Source organism: Candida metapsilosis (assembly GCF_017655625.1).
Source record: "Candida metapsilosis strain BP57 chromosome Unknown scaffold1, whole genome shotgun sequence".
Classification (NCBI taxonomy): Eukaryota; Fungi; Ascomycota; class Pichiomycetes; order Serinales; family Debaryomycetaceae; genus Lodderomyces; species Lodderomyces metapsilosis.
The window spans coordinates 1443920-1463698 of record NW_027138159.1 but is presented as its reverse complement, the minus strand read 5'-3'; the positions used below and the strand labels follow the sequence as shown (position 1 = coordinate 1463698).

The window sequence follows — 19779 nt, the reverse complement described above, 5'->3', positions numbered from 1 at the left end:
AGCATAAAATTCTATCTAGGTTCCATAAATTCATAGTTTCCTCTTCTTTCTTGATTCTTCTACTTCATCGTCAGCATAATCCACATTTGAAATGTTTTCAAAACCACGCTTTTGTTTTATGCTATCCACTAAGCTATTATACCTCATAATAAAACGAGGTTGAGTCGTCAATCTGAAATCCAATTGTTTCGGTACCTTCTCCTTTTCAGTTGTACAGTCACATAATTTGTGATACACATCGAAAAAATCAGATAGCTGGAGATCCTTGCAATAGACGTTGTCTTCAGTTACCGAGATGCCACCAAATTGAGGGATTGAAAGTATAATCTCCTCATCCAATTGGAAATTAAATTCGGGAACCGTGCGCAATATTCCAAAAAACTCCTCGAGAGAAATATCCTCGCTTGATTCATCTTCGAAAATTGGATTTGGTTCATCATGACTCTCTGAGCGAAATAAAAGAAACTGTGAGTTCTTGTGCTTCAAGTATATTGGAATCTTGACATCTGCTTTTTCTGTCAAATTTGGCACATCTTCGACCAAAGTATTTATGTCATCCATTCCCTCGTCAAAATGTTCATTAGGGTTCTGCTCAAGTTTGGCATATTGCTTATCTTCATCTGGGTTAGGTACAGTTTCGTCTAGTTCAATCTCCTCCTCTTTACCATTTGCCATTACAACTTCAATTACTTCGGAGTCATTGGTTGCTTCAACGCTCTTGTCACCTTCTTGATCTGCAGTGCTGATTACTTCATTCATAGAACCCTTACCCTCCTCACGAGAGATAATCTCCTCTCCATTAGCAGTGCTGCTTGAATGGGCAATGGCTGCTTCACTATCAAGCTTCACGTCTTCTGGTTTGTGTTGAGATTCCAAGTCATCAGTCTCGGTGTTGACGTTTGTTGACGATTCCTCCTGGACCGTATCTTCCCTATTTCCTGCATTTGTCGAGTCTAAATCACGTTCTTGTTCCGCACTGACGCCCTCTGTAGTAGACTGTGGTTGTGCTTTTTCATGTTCTTCGTCGATTTTTTCTTCTTCTTCCTCATCATATTCCAATTGTTCTTCAGCTTCGCCTTCGTGAGTCTCAGTGGAACGTTCGCCCACGACATCTTTAATTTCTTCAACTTTTCCCTCTTCAGTTTCTTGTCTAATATTTTCTTCCGCTGCATAAACCTCTGGTGCACTCACGGTCTCCTCTACTTGGTCAACCTTAACCTCTGGAGCACTGACGGCCACCTCTACTTGCTCAACCTGTGGTTCTCCTTCCACTGCCTCATTACTTTCCGAAAACTCTGTAGTAGCCACTTGCTTTATATTTCCGCTTCCATTATTTCCTGCACCCCCTTGATCATCGGTAACCACTATTTCTGGTTGATCGTGGCTAGCAATACTATTTGAATCTATGAAATTAGCTGTAGAAGAATTTTCTGAATTTATCGAACCTGTGAAAACATTTTGCAAAGCCGGATTTTCTGAAGCCTCCCCGTGTTCAGTATTTGGATTTGCGCTCTCGCTCATGATGTTAGATAATTCTGCTCTGATGGGCGTTGTGCTGTAAACGAATTCTCACACTGTTATAGAAATGCAGTGTATTCTAATGAATCTAATCAAAAAGTTAGTAGATAAAGAATTTAACAACTTTTACGTACCACGACTGAGTCAATGATGGATGTAGAGTGTGTATAGTTGATGTTCTTTGTTGATTAAAGCTCGTTATAAAGAGCAAACCTCAGGTGGGTTGTTATTTTCATTAATTTTTTTTCTGGTTGTCTCATTCCACATTTATTGACTTCTTTACACGCAAAAACATTCCCACCAGAGGGTAAACCATTTGATAAAATAATACAATTTCAAAGGTAAAATATACAACTAAGAAAGTTCTATCTGTAGAATAAAAAAAGTGAGAAACAAAAGCCATACATGGATGTGGAGTCTTCCTAAGGTGCCCACACAGTAAAATTTTGAGGAGATGTTAATGACAATGGCTTATAATCATCAGCCCCGAGTTCTTCTGAATCGTGCTTTTTGTAATCAGGTTTCTCGTCACTCAGTGTATCAACTTCCTCCACCAGCTGTTTTGTAGGTTTGTATATCAAGCCTCTGGCTTCAGACACGAGAGTCTTGAATTTCTCCTGATCAAACTGGTTGTTTTCACTTGCTTCCTTGGATTCCAAATACAGAGCCGCATCCTCGAGCTTCTTAATAACGTCAAGGGTAGATTTAGTCAATGCCAAACGATCAACGAAATTTTCCTCTTGTTGTCTTGCTAAATTTTGTCTCTCACGTTCATAAATTTTCTCCAACTCTTCAATTTTTGCCAACTTTGTTTCAACCTTTGACAATTCATGGTTAATGATGCTGGCACTGATCTTGTGCATTTCTCGCTCTTCGTAATTAGCAAAAAGATGGCTTCGGGCGCCGACAATACCAAAGGTGGTGGCAATTGCTTCACCTTCTTCATCGTCTTGTTCCTTGTGACCATTTTGGGTAGACTTTTCTACCTGCTTATCTTCATCCTGCTTGATTTCCAGATCCGAAACGTTATTGCTCTTCCCTTCTTCAACTTTGTCTTTTTTTTCTCCATAAACCTTCACTATTTTTTGCCGAATTGTGGCATCCATTGCCTTGATTGCAGCTTCGCTTGCCGCTTTGGCAACCTCGCTATCAACTAATCTGGTCATAAATATCAAGTTAGCCAACACTGGGTTGTCTATCGAATTGACTGGGTAGCTTGAGGCATATTTTAAAAGTTTGATATCGCCTGTATCGTTATCTGTGATTGGATTGAATTTATCTTCAATAGGTAACTTCAAGAACTTGAGTATGCATTGCTGTGGAGTCTTGTTATTTCCAACAGCTGCTGCAATTTGGTACCAGTCATTCTTGTGTGCCTTGACTGCATTAACCAAATTACTAACATCTTCGTCGCTCCAGCCATCAATTTTTTGCTTCTTCGGTACTGGTTCATTGGTCTTACGCACATTCTCGTCACTTAATGAGTGCTTCCTATTGTCTCCATTTTTCTCTATCTTGGCGTGTGGCAGAATATCGCTCTGCACAAGACTTTTTAATTTCTCGATATCGACCCTTTCTGGTGGAATCCTAGAAGTATCAAATGGAAAGAGACCCCTTGGTGTATCAAACTTGACATGAAAGTCTCCTGTGTAAGGCAAATCTACCAGCAGTCCGTTTGGCAATTTCTCGATGGCGTACCCCGGCTTGAATTGTGGTTTAACCTGATAATTAATTAATCCCCATTTGTTCAAAAACCGATGTACTCGCATTAAAGTACCCACATCTCCCACCAAGTTTCGGCGACAAGACGTCAATGTCAAAAATTCATTGGGGTTTAACCTGTACGAATTAATCATAAAATTTCTATAATTGGCATAAAGTTTTGGCGATTTCGAAGGATGGTTGGAATCAAAAAACTCTGGTAAAGACTCCTTCTCGATTCTGTGTATTTTTTTCATATTGAACCAGCTTGCATAAGACGGGATTACAATCAAATGAGTTTGCTTAACTTTGGGTGCCGTCTTTTCAACGTCATCAAGTTCTTCTTCCACAATAGGTTCCTGATCTTCATCGTCACCGGCCAACGAATTTGTTTTAGATTTTACCCCAGACTCTGGTGGTACAAAGTCGTTACCTTCAGTTACATTTGCACCACCAAATGGTAAATTATGATCGTTTGTTGGAGCCTGTGGTGGGATTGAATCAACGCCTTGTATACTATGTTGGTTTTCTGTAATGGTCAGGACAGGCTCCTTCTTCACTTGAGGAGCCTCTTCAGGCTGCACATCTTGCATTTTTGAATCTTCATCATTGGATGCATCATTGGCGTCTCCCATTAAAAACGAGCTGTCAAAGTTGTCGTTTGAATTCACGTCTTCATCTGCGTTGAAATCAGCATCGAATGCAGGGTCGTCACCTTGAGTGTATTTTAAATTTTCGTCTTCACCCAATTCTTGGTTCAATTCCTCCTGGTTATACTCTTTCATGCCCTCAGTTGTAGCAAATTCATTCAGATGGTCTATTTCCATTGCATCACCTGTTTGTTGTTGAGTACCTTTGCTATGCTGGTCATCATCACCACCAAAGGGAGTATCCGCTAATGGGGGATTTACCTCCTCATTACTTTGCTTTACGCCACCTTCTTCCAGAGCTTTGCTGGATTGTGTTTCCGTAGGTGCTTCTGTTTGTTGTTCTTGCTCCGTTTCCACATCTTTCTGTTCGCTATTATTTCCATTATCGTGTGAACTTTCACTCGTCACTGCTTCTACAATGTGGTTTTTATCTTCAAATGGTTCGTCCTTAGGGACTTTATCCGCTGGTATCGTAGGTAGTTGTTCGTCTACAATGGCGTCTGCTTCTAGTTGTTGATCTTTCGAATGGATGTAATTATCCTCATTATCCTGCTTTTCAATTTCAGTAATGCCTGGATCCTCTCTTTCGTCTTGTTTCACTTCCTCGTGTTCCCCTTCAATAATCCGCAAGTTGTTGCTCTCCTCAACTTGTTCAGCATCTCTCTCATTGCCATTTCTATCAACTTTATTATCGGCATTTGCTGCACTGTCTGCAGGTGCTTCTAAGTTAATATCATGCTTTCCTCTACTACTCACATCTTCTGCATTCAAATGAGTTAAAGATTCCAGTTCCAAATCTGGTGGTACGTCTTGCGCGCTATTCGATCTCAACTTCTGCATCTCCTGCACTTGCTTTTGATCTAAACGTTCTGTCGTTAGAGGTTGTTGCTCCTCTTGCCCAGGTTCCTGATAATCTTCGTTTTCTGTGATTGTTTGAGAGGGAACTGAATTTGAATCTGAACCATGGTCTTCCTCGTTTATTTCCTCTGCTTGCCTAATCTTTTCATCATTTGGTACGGAACTCATGGTATATGAAGGATGGTTGTGTGATGAATAAATGAGCTTATGGTAGCTAGTTTTGGATAGTTAATAAAACCGGCTGTAGTTTAATACCTTTGTTGTTGTCGTGAAGATTGCTGGTTGAAAACAATTAAGATACTAGTGTGGTAGAACTGTGAAAGTTAGTCTGTCCGCTGAAGTGTGCAATTAAGATGTTTTCAATTCCAATAACGCCTTTGCTTTATATATCAGCAGTTACGATAATGTTTTTAATCTGGGTTCGGTTGTTGTAGTATCAAAAATGTATAATGTTGTCTAAGGCATTCACTTAAACAATAATCAGAAAAAAAAAATAAAAATCTTCAGCACCTAGACTCCAAAGTTAAACCAGTAGAAAACACTTGTTAAAGGAAATTTATCAAAATGCTCTGGATCGATGCAAGGAATTAGATTTTTGATGTAGTTTTTGTATTCGGTTCAACCTCTTTGGGTTGTTTTCAGTTTTTCGTTCGTGTCGGTCTCTCTCGCTCTCGCTGGTCGTGTGTAATTGTGCAAAAGTGCACGCCCCAATGAGGAGTTGATTGCAAATTACTGAAGACTTGGTACACGCGTTTACCTTCATGCCTAGGCGACAAAGATGTAGCAAACACTTTATAGTTGTTTTAGCAATGATGCTTTCAATGCAAATTGTTTAATAACATGGAAGTCTTGAGGCGAACTGATTCGCAGTTTTGATGACGACAGCACTGGCAAGACCATTAGATGGAATCACAGAGAAAGCATTAGAGTATAATTGGAATCAGAAATTTCATCTTAAATTGTACTTTTGTCTCGTCTCTGTTCTCTTGATCTTGATTCGTTGAAGTAATCTTTCAAATTGAGTTGACTTGAATGATAATGAAATAGAATCACATTGTCCAAGAATACTCATAACGTTAAGCGGAGAAGATGAATGTGGGCCTATGTCCACTTATTTTGCACAACTATTGAAAATGGGTACCTTTTTTTTTTTCATAATTTGGGTGCAAAAATATTTTATGTGATATTTGGTATAAACTTGTAGTACGAAAACATGAGTTAAGGACCCCAAACAAATATAACTTACTCTTGATTTATCATTTACTTTCACCAAGCCTCGCATCGAGATAAGACTTTGAACGATTTTAGAGATTCAAGTTACCGCCTATTACCATCCTAAATGCACATTTCTCATTTTGTGTTGTCGGCTCCGGCAAGTACAAAACGGCTTCTTAATCAACAAGTGATTACCAGGCTTGTTCACTGGTAATACGAGGTCTTCAAAACTTCAGTGACGCCAAAACATATAATTTGTAGAGCAATACACAGTAAGCTCAATTTCTTGGTTGTTTTGGTTTGAAAATGCTGTGTCTGCATCTATGGGTTGGCATTTGTATTGGGAGTCTCACTAGAAAGTGCCTTTTCTCATCACGAGGGCTGTAACCCTAGATCATAATTTTATTTAAGTGCGCACACAGAAATATTAAAGCTACCATCTACATAGTTAATGTGCACAGTAGTGAAAGCCACCAAAGAGAGAAAAAAAAAAATCCCACTTGATTTTTATAAAATTTTCAGACTGATAGTAGTTCCATTACAACAAACTTATCAGACACATCAACAATGGTTCGTTACGCTGCCACCCCATCCAACCCAGCTAAATCAGCATCTGCTCGTGGATCTTACTTGAGAGTTTCATTCAAGAACACCAGAGAAACTGCACAAGCCATCAACGGTTGGAAATTGACCAGAGCTCAACAATACTTGGACCAAGTCTTGGACCACCAAAGAGCCATTCCATTCAGAAGATTCAACCACTCTATTGGTAGAACCGGTCAAGGTAAAGAATTTGGTGTTACTAAAGCTAGATGGCCAGCCAAATCCGTTAACTTCATCAAAGACTTGTTGAGAAACGCTCAAGCCAACGCTGAAGCTAAGGGATTAGACACTGAAAAATTGACCATCTCCCACATCCAAGTCAACCAAGCCCCAAAACAAAGAAGAAGAACATACAGAGCTCACGGTAGAATAAACGCTTACCAATCTAGTCCTTCCCACATTGAATTGACCTTGACTGAAGAAGATGATGTCGTCGAAAAAGCTACTGACAAGAAGGTCGTTAGATTAAATGCTAGACAAAGAGGAAGATTGGCATCTCAAAGAAGATTGACTGCTTCAGCTTAAGCGTGAAGTCGAATCTGTGTTCAAGAGAGGGTGAGGAATGAGAGAATTCTTTAAGTAAAGTTTGTACATTTAATACAAGGGTTAACGAAAAAGAGACCTGCAATGTTTGGACGAATTTGTTTTTAAGGAAACGTATTGTAAGATTTGTGTAGTGAGTCCAAGAGTTTATTAATATCAATTTTGGAGAAATACTGTAATCTAAGGTTAAAGATGCCAGTTAGAACAAATCTCTGTAACATAGAGTGCTGTATTTTGTTCGGTATGTTTGAATGCAGACGGTAGCGCATGTTTTACTCTCTCATCGCTGTGAATTAATTTTTCTTTTTAAGGGCATCTCTTGAACCTTTCATATATACTTTACGTTTTAGCCAAAAATGGGTAGGGGCACATTGAAACAACAGCTTAAGCATCACAGATCACAAACCAAGGAGGACCCAACGACCTCCAAAAACAAAAAAGAGAAGAATGCTGAATCCAAGGACTTAAATATGAAGGAAGTAGAGGAGAAGATTACACCCACTGTTGTACCCAAACCAATTTTGAAGAAGATTAGCGGAGAATCAGACGAGTACAAGAGTAATGCATTATCAAAGAAAGAACTCCGAAAATTGAAGAAGTTGCAAGCTCAATTAGAGGAAGAGGAAGCCTCAGATGAAGAGGAAGAAGAGGAGGAAGATGGCGAAGAACAAGAAGATGATGAGTTGGACTTGGAAAAATTAGCTGCAAGTGAGAGTGAAAGTGATATCAATGGAAGTGATGACGACGATGATGAAGAAGAAGATGACGATGATGATGAAGAAGAAGATGAGGGAGAGGAGGAAGATGACGACGAAGAAGAAGAAGAAGCTCAAGAAGATGTGCCCTTATCTGACGTGGACTACGATTCCGATGCCGACATTGTACCACACACCAAGCTTACGATAAACAACATGGCAGCTTTAAGAGAATCATTAGCAAGAATCCAGCTTCCTTGGGAAAAGCATTCATTTACTGAACATCAATCTGTTATGAGCGCAGAAAATGCTGAAACCCAGATCAAAGATATATATGATGACACTGAGAGAGAGTTGGCATTTTACAAACAAGGTTTGGATGCAGTTAAACAAGCCAGAACTACTTTACTCAAGCTTAAGGTGCCGTTCTCCCGTCCAGTTGACTATTTTGCAGAAATGGTCAAGAGTGATGAACATATGGATAAATTAAAGACGAAATTGTTGAGCGAGGCTGCTAACAAGAAGGCATCAGAAGATGCAAAGAAGCAAAGGCAGTTGAAGAAATTTGGTAAGCAAGTGCAACACGAAACTTTACAACAAAGAGCCAAGCAAAAGAAGGAGACCTTGGAGAAAATCAAGAGCTTGAAGAAAAAGAGGGGTGCCAATGAAATTAGCAATGACGATGATTTTCAAATTGCTTTAGAAGAAGCCACGAAAGAGGAAAACTCAGGACGTGGTGGTGACAACAAGAGGAGAAAAGTGAACGGAAAGAGAATGGCCAAGAACGCCAAGTATGGTCAGGGTGGTAAAAAGAGTGGATCTAGAAAGAATGATGCTGCTTCATCTGCTGATATCTCTGGATTTTCCAGTAAGAAAATGAAGGGAAAGTCTTCAAGACCAGGAAAGAGTAAACGTTCCAGGAGGTAATGTCTATAGAACTGAATAGGAGAGTAAATGTGAAACTAAGCTTTATCAATTGTACTTTCGGCTGTGGGCCTGAAATCAGCCGCTCGTAAATATTCGCGTCGTTTAAATTTTTTGATTTTTAAAATTTTCAACCTACCCATTAGAAACATATTATCCCTAAACATGTCCAAAGAAGCAGCAAGGACTAGATTTGTCAACGTTTTTGAAGGAATTGTCGATGAATTGACAGGTATTCTTGTTTCCTACAAGATGCCACAAGAGGCAATCACTTGGTTTAAAAACAACTTAAACTATAATACACCTGGTGGAAAATTAAACCGTGGTTTATCGGTCGTCGACACATATGCTATTTTAAACAACACCACTGCGGATAAGTTGGATGATGAAACATACAGAAAGGTTGCTATTTTGGGATGGGCAATTGAACTCTTACAAGCCTACTTTTTAGTTGCTGATGATATGATGGATCAGTCGAAAACCAGAAGAGGCCAACCATGTTGGTACTTGAAAGAAGGTGTTGGCAACATCGCCATTAATGACTCGTTTATGCTAGATGGAGCTATATATGAGATTTTGAGAAAACATTTCCGTAAGGATTCCTACTATGTTGACTTGTTGGACTTGTTCCATGAGGTTACATTCCAAACTGAATTGGGTCAATTGTTGGATTTAGTCACTGCCGATGAAGAGCATGTTGATTTGGACAAGTTTTCTTTGGAAAAACATTCATTCATTGTTATTTTCAAGACTGCCTTCTACTCATTTTATTTGCCAGTTGCTTTGGCCATGCATATGTCTGGAATCAACGACGAAAAGGACTTGAAGCAAGTAAAAGATGTGTTGATCCCTCTTGGAGAGTACTTTCAAATCCAAGATGACTTTTTGGACTGTTTTGGAACTCCAGAGCAAATTGGTAAGATTGGAACTGACATCAAGGATAACAAATGTTCTTGGGTTGTTAATCAAGCATTGTTGCACGCAACCCCAGAACAAAGAAAATTGTTGGACAACAACTACGGAAAGAAAGATGACGAATCAGAAGCCAAGTGTAAACAATTGTTTAAAGACATGGGTATTGAAAAGATTTATCACGATTATGAAGAATCCATTGTACAAAAGTTGAGACAACAAATTGACCAAATTGATGAGTCAAGAGGTTTGAAAAAGGGTGTCTTGACCGCATTCTTAAACAAGGTATATAAGAGATCTAAATAGGCATACACTCAACATCTTCCTTTAGTCTGAATTTTTAAATATGTATTTCCTCAAAACATCTATACATTAACTCTCTCCAATTCTTCTCTTCCTTCTTTAGTGTACAAGTATTCGTTGTAGCTTTCAGCTTTGTCAAAGATGGTGTATACGATAGCGGCTGGAATAACAACGTACAAGAATTGATTCTTGACTCTTCTGAATGTGTTAAAGACAGCATTGTAAGCAGCACCTTTCAATGGCTTGGCAGCGTATGGGGAGATGGTATATTGAGTGATGTACTTTTGCTTGGGGGATCCAAGAGCTCCCCACCAGCCCATGTAAGCGTGTGGATGTGGTGGACCAGCCATGTTTGATTAGTAAATGGTTTTTGGTTGTAATGTGATTGAAAGGTCTTTTGAATTTTCTTTTTTATTTTTTTTCTTTTGCTTAAGAGAGAGAGAGAGAAAGAATGGCTAATACAATTTTTCAACACTGTCATTGGATAAGAAGAATGTTTATATACAGGAACATAAGAATAGAAGTATACAATTCAAACAGACAGAGTTAACACTCTTGATATATGCTCAACAGTAACATACCCTACCACCGACGGTAGTCTGCATCATTCAAAAATGTTTTTCCGGCTCCGTATTTCCACCATCGTGATAAACAACTATGTGCATTGACATCAATTGTGCGATTCATATCATGATGCGCATCTCTTGGTTTACAAATGCATCTTTTAGAGGCCATGATATCTTCAGAATGAGGACATGCCAAGAATGGCGCATGGTAGTAACCAATGTCCTCAAAGTGGTAAATTTGGTCTTTGTCAGCTAGAAGAGAGAGACCGATTGTATGTACCGGGGCGTCCCCCCACCTCTCGTAATGGAAACCGCCAGCTTCACTCAAATGTTTGAAAAATGTCTCATATGCTTCGCTTCGGAAGAAATTTAGGTTTGCAATTTCGAAGTTGGACCAGAAATGACATAGGTTGTATCTCGATGTAGACTCTGTGAAGGACATGAAATGAGTAATTGTAGTCTCATGAGTTGTCAAAAATTCGAGGGCATTGTTGGGATGGATAAGACTGGGATATTTCTCCATAAATGCTTCAACATTTTGCCAAAGTGTGGGGACGGTGTTTTCAAACTCAGTAATGGCAATGGTGAATCCATATATTTTATTATTCTCTCGTAGTAGCTGGAATGGGTCGTACTGGAAATCACACATGTATTCAACATCAGGGTCCACTCTAAAGTACCACTCATAATTCAACAATCGTTCTTGTTTATAAAAGAATCCGGAATAAAAGTGGCACATGTTCCTGTATGATCTCAGAAACCCATAAAGTACACTTGTTGAAGTATTCAAATTCTCTTCCAATCTGGTCTTGTTAATATACGGTGGAGGCTGCCAGTGCTCCGCTGGTACGAGTTCATAATAGGTTTTACCACTTGCCATTAGACTTGTCTTTTCAACAAATTCTTCATCAAAGGGTTCATCATTCATAAATACCCACGGATATTTATACTCTCTATTAAACCTATCCTCCAATGAACGCATTGAAGAGAGTGCACCTTCTAGCTCTCCATTGCGTACAAGCATAATCATAGTAGCATTTTCTTTTCCAATTTGTTCCAAATTTCTTGGTGGAAAATGTTTTCGTAAATATGAATTGGTTCCTAACTTGGGCTGACCTTTAGCGAGTGGGTTATATGTATATGTGGACTCTTTCGGTAGAGCATTCTGCAGTCTGAATGTTAATGCAAGATAGTAATTTATGGCAATTGCTGCCACTACCAATGCCGTTGAAATGCCAAACATGTAGACAAAGCTGATCTAAATTGGATCTTGTGAAATCAACAAACTTTTTGTGTGTGTTTTCTGCAAGTGGAGAGAATATGCGGCTTCAACCCAACTGCAAAAGTTCTCAAGATCCTTCAGAGAAAGTCAAACACGTCAAACATAGAATAGATATACCTATTGAGGGGATATTCCAGAAAATGAGTCTTTATATTCAGACAACAAAGAATTTTCGTTAGGAAAAATTGGCAACCACTTTTTCACACTACACTGCTACACAGAACATGACAATAGTAGTGTTTGAATGTTGTCTTCAACCGTGGTTGGCGTTAATGTGCCTTGAATACAAGGAGGGGAGACAAAAATGTTACAGTCTGCAGAGTGCCGCATTGCAAGAGGTGTTGGAGTTACATTTGGTCAATTATTTGCGTGGCAATGTCCAGAACATACTGATTGACAACCCATTGAGCCTTACCACAGAGGATGTACAAATGTCCTTGTTGTCCAAAGAGGAAACTGAAAGTGAATTGATGTCGTCGGACAAGTTTGCACAAGCTTACTTTCAACACCACTTGACGGAGTTGTCAATTCCTATCCTGAAAGCTATTGTAGCTGGGAGTGTGAGCAGGATAGTACCAACCAATCACTACAATGAAACCGCACCCAACGCTAAATGTATCCTGCTCACCGCAGAAGTCGAGCAAATCCTTAAAACCAAATTTGCCGTCACTTCGTTATTTGCAACAACTCAGAAAATGGTAACACCAAATTCTCCAGCTAGCAGATTAATTGAAGAAATGCGTAAACGGAAAGCCATACCGGAGATCCTTTCAATTGATGATTCAACGCAATTTCAATTTCGCTTTTACTCAATACCAACTCAGGTTGATGGATTGTATGCATCGAATGTGAATCTTGGTGTTGATGACATGACACAACAGTTTGAAGACGCTTCCTTCATTCATACCACACAAACGGAGGTTGTTCACAATGTTTTGATTGAAAAAGAATCTAGATTGAAAGCCTTTGAGGAGGTAAACGCAATGGTTGACGAGATTGAATTATCCACAAACTCGGCATTTAAAGTTCTCATGCTCCCACAAGAGAATCTCCTTGACAGCTGGGAAAATATAATTTTGGGTGCAAAATTCAAGCTGTCCATTTTGAACTGCTGCAACGGTGTTTTAAGATCGAAAACCTTCCAGATTGAAGCTGGCAACTTTCTCATATTTGAAGGGATGCCTGGGACAGGAAAAACATCGCTTGCAAAAGCACTCTTTCAGAAACTTGCAATTGGAGTCCAGAAATTCGATACGTATATCCCATCAATATTCTTGGAGTTTTCAACAGGCGAAATTTTCTTAAAGTATTTTGGCGAATCTCCCAAAAAGCTTCTGTCGTTACTATCATCGATTGAGCTGTTGCTTCTCCGCCACCCGTCGTCTTTTGTGTTTCTTCTAATGGACGAGTTGGAGACTGTTGCAACAAGTAGGGAGAGGCTAGTTAGCAACAACGAGGTTTCTGACGGGTTGAGGATTGTCAATATCCTTATCACATACTTGGACCGACTAAAGGTGTTTCCAAATTTAGTGGTCATAGCAACAACAAATATGATAAGCAGCATGGATACAGCTGTGGCGGATAGAGCTTTTCGGGTTTTCAAATTTGAAAATCCTGGCATCATCGAGATTGAAAAAGTATTAAGAATGTGTCTTGATAGGAGCAAGCTTGAAAAAGGTGATTTGAAGGAACTGGAGATTTCATCACTGTTGCAGCAAGTTGCAAACTTTTGTCATGTATGTATGATTTCACTTTTCATTTTGTAACCTTTTACTGACCATTACAGCAAAATGAACTAAGCTGCCGACGTATCAGTAAGTTGCCAAGTATAGCCATTGGGAATTTAATTGCCGAGCACAATACTACCACCATTTGCATTCGTGATGTAATCGTTGAAATTGCAAAGCTTTGTATGGATTTGTGAGGTGCTACCATTTTCTTGTTAATTTCACCCAATAGAATTTGGGGAAATCCCTGTTACTAAAGACACAGAAAAATAATTCTCATAGTTAAGCAAAAGTAAACTTCCGAATAAGAAAAAAAAAAAAAGCATCTTCAGTAAGACTAGAAGTGTTCATCGTTTATACATTGAAGTAACGGTATTATTGATAGAGGCTACTACATATATCATCTTCATTAATATTTGAATCACGCTACGTCACATAAGAATATGCTTCGCAATTTCAAAATAAGGCCTCGCCAGTTGGCTTCAATTCGTAACTTGGCAACAACTGCAGATCCAGCAGCAAATCCAAACAGACACCACGGAGGATTAAAGGACCAAGATCGTATTTTCCAAAACCTTTATGAAAATTACGGACATGATTTGAAATCAGCACAAAAGATGGGAGATTGGTACAAGACAAAAGAAATTATCTTGAAAGGTGACAAATGGATTATTGATGAAATGAAAAAATCTGGATTGAGAGGTAGAGGTGGTGCTGGATTCCCATCAGGATTGAAATGGTCATTCATGAACCCACCTGGATGGGAGAAGAATGCTGGACCTAGATACTTGGTTGTCAATGCGGATGAAGGTGAACCTGGTACATGTAAAGATCGAGAAATTATCAGAAAGGACCCTCATAAATTAGTTGAAGGATGTTTGTTGGCAGGTAGAGCAATGAATGCTACTGCTGCTTATATTTATATCAGAGGTGAATTTTACAACGAAACTGTTATACTACAAAATGCTATAAATGAAGCTTACAAAGCCGGCTTAATAGGTAAAAATGCTTGTGGATCAGGATACGATTTCGATATATACGTACACAGAGGTATGGGAGCATATATTTGTGGTGAAGAAACCGCTTTGATTGAGTCTATTGAAGGTAAAGCAGGTAAGCCAAGATTGAAGCCCCCATTTCCAGCTGGTGTAGGTTTATTCGGAAGACCAACCACTGTTGCTAATGTTGAAACTGTTTCAGTTGCCCCAACTATTTTAAGGAGAGGAGGAGCATGGTTTGACGCATTGGGCCGTGAAAGAAACTCAGGTACAAAGTTGTTCTGTATATCGGGACACGTTAATGAGCCATGTACAGTCGAAGAGGAAATGTCGATACCATTGAAAGAATTACTAGAAAAGCACTGTGGTGGTGTTAAAGGTGGCTGGGACAACTTGTTGGGTGTTGTACCTGGTGGTTCATCAGTTCCTATCATGCCAAAGGAGACATGTGACACGGTATTGATGGATTATGACGCATTGAGAGATGTTGGATCTGGTTTGGGTACCGCAGCCGTTATTGTCATGAATAAACAAACCGATGTAGTAAGAGCTATTCAAAGATTTGCTCATTTCTACAAGCATGAATCATGTGGTCAATGTACTCCATGTCGTGAAGGTACAACTTGGTTACAAAGGATGATGGATAGATTCCAAACAGGACAAGCAACTGAGAGAGAAATTGATATGATTTTTGAATTGACGAAAGAGATTGAGGGTCATACCATTTGTGCTCTTGGTGATGCAGCAGCATGGCCAGTGCAAGGGTTAATTAAATCATTCAGACCTGTAATGGTTGACAGAATAAATGCATATCAAAAGAAACATGCAGATTTGGGACCAGTTCAATACGGTGGATGGATTGATGGAGGTAAAGTTAAAGATGGTGTCGTTGTTGATAACCCTATACCACATGGTCACTAGGTATGGGATATATGTAACTGATTCTTATTTATATCTAGCTAAATAAAATACTATTCATACAGTTTAGCTTTAAGTGAACTTTCAATCGTGATTGAGAGATCTGGTACAAAGCAATCTGAAGAAACTGTTTTTTTTTCTCTAATTGTGCGCTAACAGATCAAACTTTTCTTTTTCTTTTTCTTTTTTTTTCCACAACGCAACGCCTACTTTTTTTTGCACCAAAAGGACACCAAGTTCGTTAGTACACAGAGTTCTTTGAATATACCATTTTCCTTTCAACAAAAGAGTTAGAGTGAAATCTGTTGCTCATTGTTATAAACCAAGACTTTAATCTTCACCAATAGTCTCAATTTTCAACGCTCATTGCACGCGTTCTAATTTATCTATCTAAGGCACCGAATCTAAACTCCGACACGACACAAGGGGAATGAGGTACCAAAATTTTATTTTGCCACTTGCATGCATGGCTACTGTTTTAGGTGCAGTAGCCAATGATGATTATGCTGTTGGTGCTGCAGTAGTCTCAAACGAGGAAGCCAATAGAGTGCATGATAAATCAAGCAACAAGTTGGGAGTCAAACCATTGGATGACGAAGACAATCATCCTACACCTGACCACTTGAAAAAACCATTGGATCCATACGAAAACTCAGCTGCAGAAGCTGATGGTGATGATGTCCCAGAAGCCCAAAACTACGATGCATTTATCATGTCCGTTTCAATGATTGTTGTCTCGGAGATAGGAGACAAGACATTCCTCATAGCCGCTTTAATGGCAATGAGAAACTCAAGAGTCATTGTGTTTACAGCTGCATTTTCTTCATTAGTGGTGATGACCGTATTGTCAGGTATTGTGGGCCATGCATTGCCAACCTTGATATCTCAACGTGTCACCCAGTTCCTTGCAGCTGTTTTGTTTGTTGTATTTGGAGCAAAATTACTTAGAGAAGGATTGAGTATGTCGAAAGATTTAGGGGTGGAGGAGGAATTAGCAGAAGTAGAGGAAGAGATTGCGTCGAGCAAGATTAATGCACAGTTGAATGACATGGAGGGCGGTGCTAGTAGCTCCAACAACAATACAAAACAATCGTGGATTGGTGACATTGGCCTGCAACTACAAAACTTGGCGTCTTTTATATTCACTCCAGTTTGGATCCAAGTGTTTGTAATGACTTTCTTGGGAGAGTGGGGAGATAGATCTCAAATTGCTACAATTGCCATGGCAGCTGGATCCGAGTACTGGTATGTTATATTTGGAGCAATAGTAGGACATGGATTATGTACTGCTGCAGCATGCCTTGGAGGAAAGCTCTTGGCCAAGAAGATTTCAATGAGAAATGTCACCTTGGGAGGTGCAATTGCATTTTTTGTATTTTCAATCTTGTACTTTTACGACGCATATTATCATGTGGAAATCTAGACGGAGGTTTTATACAGTTTAATTTATATATAGAGTTTATTCCTTTAAGGCTTGTGATTATCACATTTGCCCCTGGCACAAGAATTTCATAACTTGATTTGGATGCAATCCTTTTTTACCGCCACGAGTAATCCTACTTTCTGCCTCTTCCCTAGCATTCTCTGCCTCCTTCTGTAACTTGGCTTCTGCTTTCCCCTCAGGAGTCTCCATATATTCCAATTCCTCCACAGTGTGAAACCCATAAAATTGAAATTCATCACGTAGTTCTTGCAATTTTTGAAGACTCCATGCAACGTATTCATCTTCCCTTTCAAAATCAACTGGTCCCTTTTCTTGTGATTTCTCAATTGTAGTTATCGATGAGTTGATCCATTCGTCCACTTCAGGTAGAGCTTTCTTTCTCAATAAAGTAGTCAACAATCCTTCATGCTGACTAGTTGGGAAATTGATTGTAGGATAAACATTTGTTCTTAAAAGGAGCTCTTCGTTGTTGTACAATATATTGGCAATTGATGTTAATTGAGTAATGAGGACTTGAAATTGGTTTTGAAAATGAGTGAATGTAGGCAATTTGATCTTGGTTGGGTGTCTGTTGTGGGCATTTATTTGGTCAGATAGTTTTCGTAGCGAAACATGAATTTGATTGAGCCTATTACGAATCGACTCAAGCGCATCTAGTGGTATTTGACTAAAATCTAGTTGAATGGGAGCTGTTGGAGTAGAAGGAACTGGTGTGTGATTCATTTGCATGGGGGAATAATTGTGTGGTTCTAAAGTTTATTCGTATTTTCATTTTTATTTTTTGTATATACTTGCACCAACTTTACATATCTTCAACAATGATACGGAGTAACTGGAGTCTAGCACAAGAGTTTAAACAAAATGAGAGAAAGCAGCAATCCAAAGTACAACAACGACAGAAACATCAACATAAACTAGAAAAGCTCAAAAACACAGATCCAATAAAGTTGTATTACAAAATCAAGAATCTAGAGTTAAAAGAATCGAAATCAGATCGAGATGAGGAATATTTGAAATCGTTGAAAGAAGATTGGTCGTTTATTGAAAAGAATGGATTACATAAGGTCAAGATAAAGAAGTTCTTAGATGATATTGAAAAGCAAGAACGTGAAAAGTTGAGGCTAAAGAATAAATTATGGGGTGGGAAATCGATATATTTCAACCCAGAGTTGAATCCATTGGGTAAAGTTCCAAATCAGAGCAATATCGAAGAACAAATTGAAGGAGAGTTGGAAAACTTGACAATCCCACTTCGGAATCGGACTCATTACGAAGCAGATCCTTTGATTGAACAATTGGGAGTGAAATTACCAACTGGAAGCCCACCAAAATTTTACAAGTTGATCCAAAATACTGCAAGACCAAGGAAAACAAAAGAGAATGACGTCGATGCAATTACTCCCCGACCACTGTCGGCAAATACTTATTCGGAAGCACCTCACCTTCTGTCAAACTCAGATGCCGATCAATTAACATCGTCAGATGAATCCGAAGATGAACCAAGCTTGAAAAAGGTTAAATATGGGGTGACTTCTATCAATTAACTACTATATACAAGCAAATTACCCAATAAATATACACACGAAGCAAATAATCTCAGATTGCTCTCACGATAATAGCCTTACAACCAATTCCCACGTTCCAAACATAATAATTGAGTTAGGAACAGTTCGAAGTAAATGAGGCGTTAACCCACCATACATACTAGCAAACCCTTCTTCTTTAAACACCAATTTGAAACATTGAATCAATCCCGTATATTTTGGCTTCCCAGTGCTTTCCAATGGTGCTTGTCTCAACCTTGTTCTTACAACTTCATGAGGATACGTTATTAAACTGGCTAAAAACTTGGCAAACCCAGCAGCACCGGATCTGGCTGACCATTCCATGATATGGTCTTTGGTGGTTTTATTATTTGGATCATTCCCATGGATTTGTAATGATCTTTTGTTGATAAACATTCTCATTTGCTCATAAAGCACCCATTGTATAGTACTTTCAATTCCACCAAGATAAGATGCACTCAAACCTCGATATAAGCTAAAGAACCCTTCATTTTTAACCACATGTTTTAAACAATCCCATGAATTTTTGTATATTTTCAGATGCGATTTATCCAACTGCAATCTAGTTTTAATCAACCAGATTGGGTTTGTTGCCGTTGATGTAACAAATCCTGCATTTATTCCCGACACCAAGTGCATCCAAGTTTGTTCAGTTTTCTCAAGGCCATTATTTGCAGTTCCGAAATTTCGTATCAAGAAATCCTTGGTGGCACCATAAGTGAAGAAATTGATTGATCTGGCAGGTATTACACCAACCAAGTTTGGTCCTAAACCTTTGAAAAGTGAAGTTACTCCTTCATTCACATACATTCCTCGCAAGGCACTCCCAGTCTCTGCTAAGTGCTGATAAGCTTGTCTTATAGGATTCCCCGATTTGACACTCGTATTGTAAACATTGTGATATACATCCGATTGAAGTCTCGTCTTGACAACATCTAATGGACATGTAACTACTGCACCAACGGTACCACCAACACCACCAGCTACAAAATGTACCCATGGTTTAGTTTCTTTTATTTCCAGTTTGGTGATTCTAGATGCTTGTGGTTTTGCAGCAGCTGAATCGAGTTCATATATTAGCTCTTTATCTTTGAAAGTAGATGATTGTTCATCGGAAGCCATGTATGTGTACGCTTCTTCGGCATCCCTCTCTAACCGTCTTAGTTTGTCCTGATCTTTCGGTGATAATGCCATCGTGTGATTGCTAAATTTAGATAAACACTGTTGAGTATGTGAATGGTATATGTGACAACAAATCTAAATGGCTGTAACTAGCTAGATATATATTGCTTTCCTCGATAACTCGTGACAAACTGTAAGGGTGAAAGTATGTAAGGTGTGTGTATCTGAATTGTAT

The 19779-nt window shown here is 39.0% G+C and overlaps 13 protein-coding genes across 13 annotated transcripts; 7 read left to right on the top strand and 6 right to left on the bottom strand. All coding sequences in view use genetic code 12, as the record gives it.

Annotated features, from left to right (window-relative positions):
- Window positions 1–30: 30 nt before the first annotated feature.
- I9W82_000638 (RMR1 family protein) lies at window positions 31–1521 on the bottom strand (the record flags this gene model as incomplete). Its single annotated transcript, XM_067695024.1, has 1 exon — window positions 31–1521. One exon carries the CDS (start codon window positions 1519–1521, stop codon window positions 31–33), a length of 1491 nt encoding a protein of 496 aa, XP_067550663.1.
- A 419-nt stretch (window positions 1522–1940) lies between these two features.
- I9W82_000637 (uncharacterized protein) lies at window positions 1941–4895 on the bottom strand (the record flags this gene model as incomplete). The annotated part of the gene is made up of 1 exon (XM_067695023.1): window positions 1941–4895. One exon carries the CDS (start codon window positions 4893–4895, stop codon window positions 1941–1943), a length of 2955 nt encoding a protein of 984 aa, XP_067550662.1.
- A 1614-nt stretch (window positions 4896–6509) lies between these two features.
- Window positions 6510–7070, top strand: RPL17B (60S ribosomal protein uL22; the record flags this gene model as incomplete). Its single annotated transcript, XM_067695022.1, has 1 exon — window positions 6510–7070. One exon carries the CDS (start codon window positions 6510–6512, stop codon window positions 7068–7070), a length of 561 nt encoding a protein of 186 aa, XP_067550661.1.
- A 374-nt stretch (window positions 7071–7444) lies between these two features.
- Window positions 7445–8710, top strand: I9W82_000635 (uncharacterized protein; the record flags this gene model as incomplete). Its single annotated transcript, XM_067695021.1, has 1 exon — window positions 7445–8710. One exon carries the CDS (start codon window positions 7445–7447, stop codon window positions 8708–8710), a length of 1266 nt encoding a protein of 421 aa, XP_067550660.1.
- Window positions 8711–8872: 162 nt separating this feature from the next.
- ERG20 (bifunctional (2E,6E)-farnesyl diphosphate synthase/dimethylallyltranstransferase) lies at window positions 8873–9925 on the top strand (the record flags this gene model as incomplete). Its single annotated transcript, XM_067695020.1, has 1 exon — window positions 8873–9925. The coding sequence occupies one exon, from the start codon at window positions 8873–8875 to the stop codon at window positions 9923–9925; it is 1053 nt and encodes a 350-aa protein (XP_067550659.1).
- Window positions 9926–9984: 59 nt separating this feature from the next.
- QCR8 (ubiquinol--cytochrome-c reductase subunit 8) lies at window positions 9985–10272 on the bottom strand (the record flags this gene model as incomplete). The annotated part of the gene is made up of 1 exon (XM_067695019.1): window positions 9985–10272. The coding sequence occupies one exon, from the start codon at window positions 10270–10272 to the stop codon at window positions 9985–9987; it is 288 nt and encodes a 95-aa protein (XP_067550658.1).
- A 232-nt stretch (window positions 10273–10504) lies between these two features.
- KTR2 (mannosyltransferase) lies at window positions 10505–11731 on the bottom strand (the record flags this gene model as incomplete). Its single annotated transcript, XM_067695018.1, has 1 exon — window positions 10505–11731. The coding sequence occupies one exon, from the start codon at window positions 11729–11731 to the stop codon at window positions 10505–10507; it is 1227 nt and encodes a 408-aa protein (XP_067550657.1).
- Window positions 11732–11994: 263 nt separating this feature from the next.
- Window positions 11995–13694, top strand: I9W82_000631 (uncharacterized protein; the record flags this gene model as incomplete). The annotated part of the gene is made up of 2 exons (XM_067695017.1): window positions 11995–13506; window positions 13590–13694. The coding sequence occupies 2 exons, from the start codon at window positions 11995–11997 to the stop codon at window positions 13692–13694; spliced, it is 1617 nt and encodes a 538-aa protein (XP_067550656.1).
- Window positions 13695–13940: 246 nt separating this feature from the next.
- NDH51 (Ndh51p) lies at window positions 13941–15416 on the top strand (the record flags this gene model as incomplete). The annotated part of the gene is made up of 1 exon (XM_067695016.1): window positions 13941–15416. One exon carries the CDS (start codon window positions 13941–13943, stop codon window positions 15414–15416), a length of 1476 nt encoding a protein of 491 aa, XP_067550655.1.
- Window positions 15417–15879: 463 nt separating this feature from the next.
- On the top strand, window positions 15880–16836 carry GDT1 (putative ribosome biosynthesis protein; the record flags this gene model as incomplete). The annotated part of the gene is made up of 1 exon (XM_067695014.1): window positions 15880–16836. One exon carries the CDS (start codon window positions 15880–15882, stop codon window positions 16834–16836), a length of 957 nt encoding a protein of 318 aa, XP_067550654.1.
- A 60-nt stretch (window positions 16837–16896) lies between these two features.
- On the bottom strand, window positions 16897–17580 carry MED8 (Med8p; the record flags this gene model as incomplete). The annotated part of the gene is made up of 1 exon (XM_067695013.1): window positions 16897–17580. The coding sequence occupies one exon, from the start codon at window positions 17578–17580 to the stop codon at window positions 16897–16899; it is 684 nt and encodes a 227-aa protein (XP_067550653.1).
- A 95-nt stretch (window positions 17581–17675) lies between these two features.
- On the top strand, window positions 17676–18401 carry I9W82_000627 (uncharacterized protein; the record flags this gene model as incomplete). Its single annotated transcript, XM_067695012.1, has 1 exon — window positions 17676–18401. One exon carries the CDS (start codon window positions 17676–17678, stop codon window positions 18399–18401), a length of 726 nt encoding a protein of 241 aa, XP_067550652.1.
- A 63-nt stretch (window positions 18402–18464) lies between these two features.
- RIM2 (Rim2p) lies at window positions 18465–19616 on the bottom strand (the record flags this gene model as incomplete). Its single annotated transcript, XM_067695011.1, has 1 exon — window positions 18465–19616. The coding sequence occupies one exon, from the start codon at window positions 19614–19616 to the stop codon at window positions 18465–18467; it is 1152 nt and encodes a 383-aa protein (XP_067550651.1).
- Between the last annotated feature and the right edge of the window lie 163 nt (window positions 19617–19779).